At 57.2% G+C, this 954-nt stretch overlaps 1 protein-coding gene across 2 annotated transcripts in view; it reads right to left on the bottom strand.

The window, feature by feature from the left end:
• LOC107184667 (interleukin-3 receptor subunit alpha-like) overlaps nucleotides 1-954 on the bottom strand; it is a 28,685-nt gene that overhangs the window by 3,118 nt on the left and 24,613 nt on the right. For both annotated transcript variants that reach the window (XM_015570473.1, XM_015570475.1), the window contains exon 2: nucleotides 758-863. In XM_015570473.1, the coding sequence (XP_015425959.1) occupies nucleotides 758-863 (106 nt within the window). The remainder of the gene's footprint in view (nucleotides 1-757; nucleotides 864-954) is intronic.

The raw sequence follows: 954 nt of genomic DNA, 5'->3' as shown, positions 1-954 counted from the left end.
CCTCCATCCATCCATCCACCCATTTATCCATCCATACATACATCCATTTATCCATCCATCCATACTCCATTTATCCACCCATCCATCCATCCACTCACTCATCCATCCATCCACCCACCCATCCATCCATCCTCCATCCACCCACTCATCCATCCATTCATCCACCCACCCATCCATCCTCCATCCACGATCCATCCATCCTCCATGCCAGTGATGCAGGTTACCGGGGAGCTACAGGGGCCCCCCTCTTCATCCCCCGCCAGCCCTTAGTAGGGCTGCTGGTACCTGCACCTCCAAAGGGGAGGCCATGCCATAGCCAGTTTTGCTCAGTGGATAGCGCGTCGGTCTGGGGACTGAAGGGTCCTGGGTTCAATTCCCAGTGAAGGGCACGTACCTGGCTTGCATGCTCCTCCCTACCAAGCCCTGGTCGGGGCGTGTGCAGGAGGCAACCCATCGATGTGTCTCTCTCTCATCAATATTTCTCTCTTTTGTGTTTTTGTTTTATTTTGCTTTGTTTTCCCTCGGCCTTTCCCTCTCCCTTCCACTCTCTCCAAAAATCAATAGAAAAAATGGCCTCAGCACAGACCAGGCTGCCCCCACTTTGGAGACGCAGTTAGAGATGCCTGTCACCATGGCAACGTCCCCTCCCTTGTCACCATGGCAACCTCCCCCCTCCCAACAGCGTCTACCGGAAGTCTGTGGTCCCCTACCCTGGGACTATGTGTCCCTTCCTCTGGGAGACTTGCGCGAGACTCACCTTTTGCAAAGGAAGACGGCGATTCCCACGGAGAGCAGCGTCGCCAGCGCCATGAGGGAGGAGCTCAGCCAGACGTGGGAAAGCGCGCCCGCATCCGGGTCACACACTGGAGGGTGGAGAACAGGGGACGCTTCGCACCGGCCCGGGGGTGGGGGTGGAGGTGGGGAAGCGTCTGGGAAGGCGGTTTCAAGTACCCC

This window comes from Myotis davidii, unplaced genomic scaffold (assembly GCF_000327345.1).
Source record: "Myotis davidii unplaced genomic scaffold, ASM32734v1 scaffold553, whole genome shotgun sequence".
Classification (NCBI taxonomy): Eukaryota; Metazoa; Chordata; class Mammalia; order Chiroptera; family Vespertilionidae; genus Myotis; species Myotis davidii.
The sequence above is the reverse complement of the archived record's forward strand: the minus strand, read 5'-3'. Positions and strand labels throughout refer to the sequence as shown.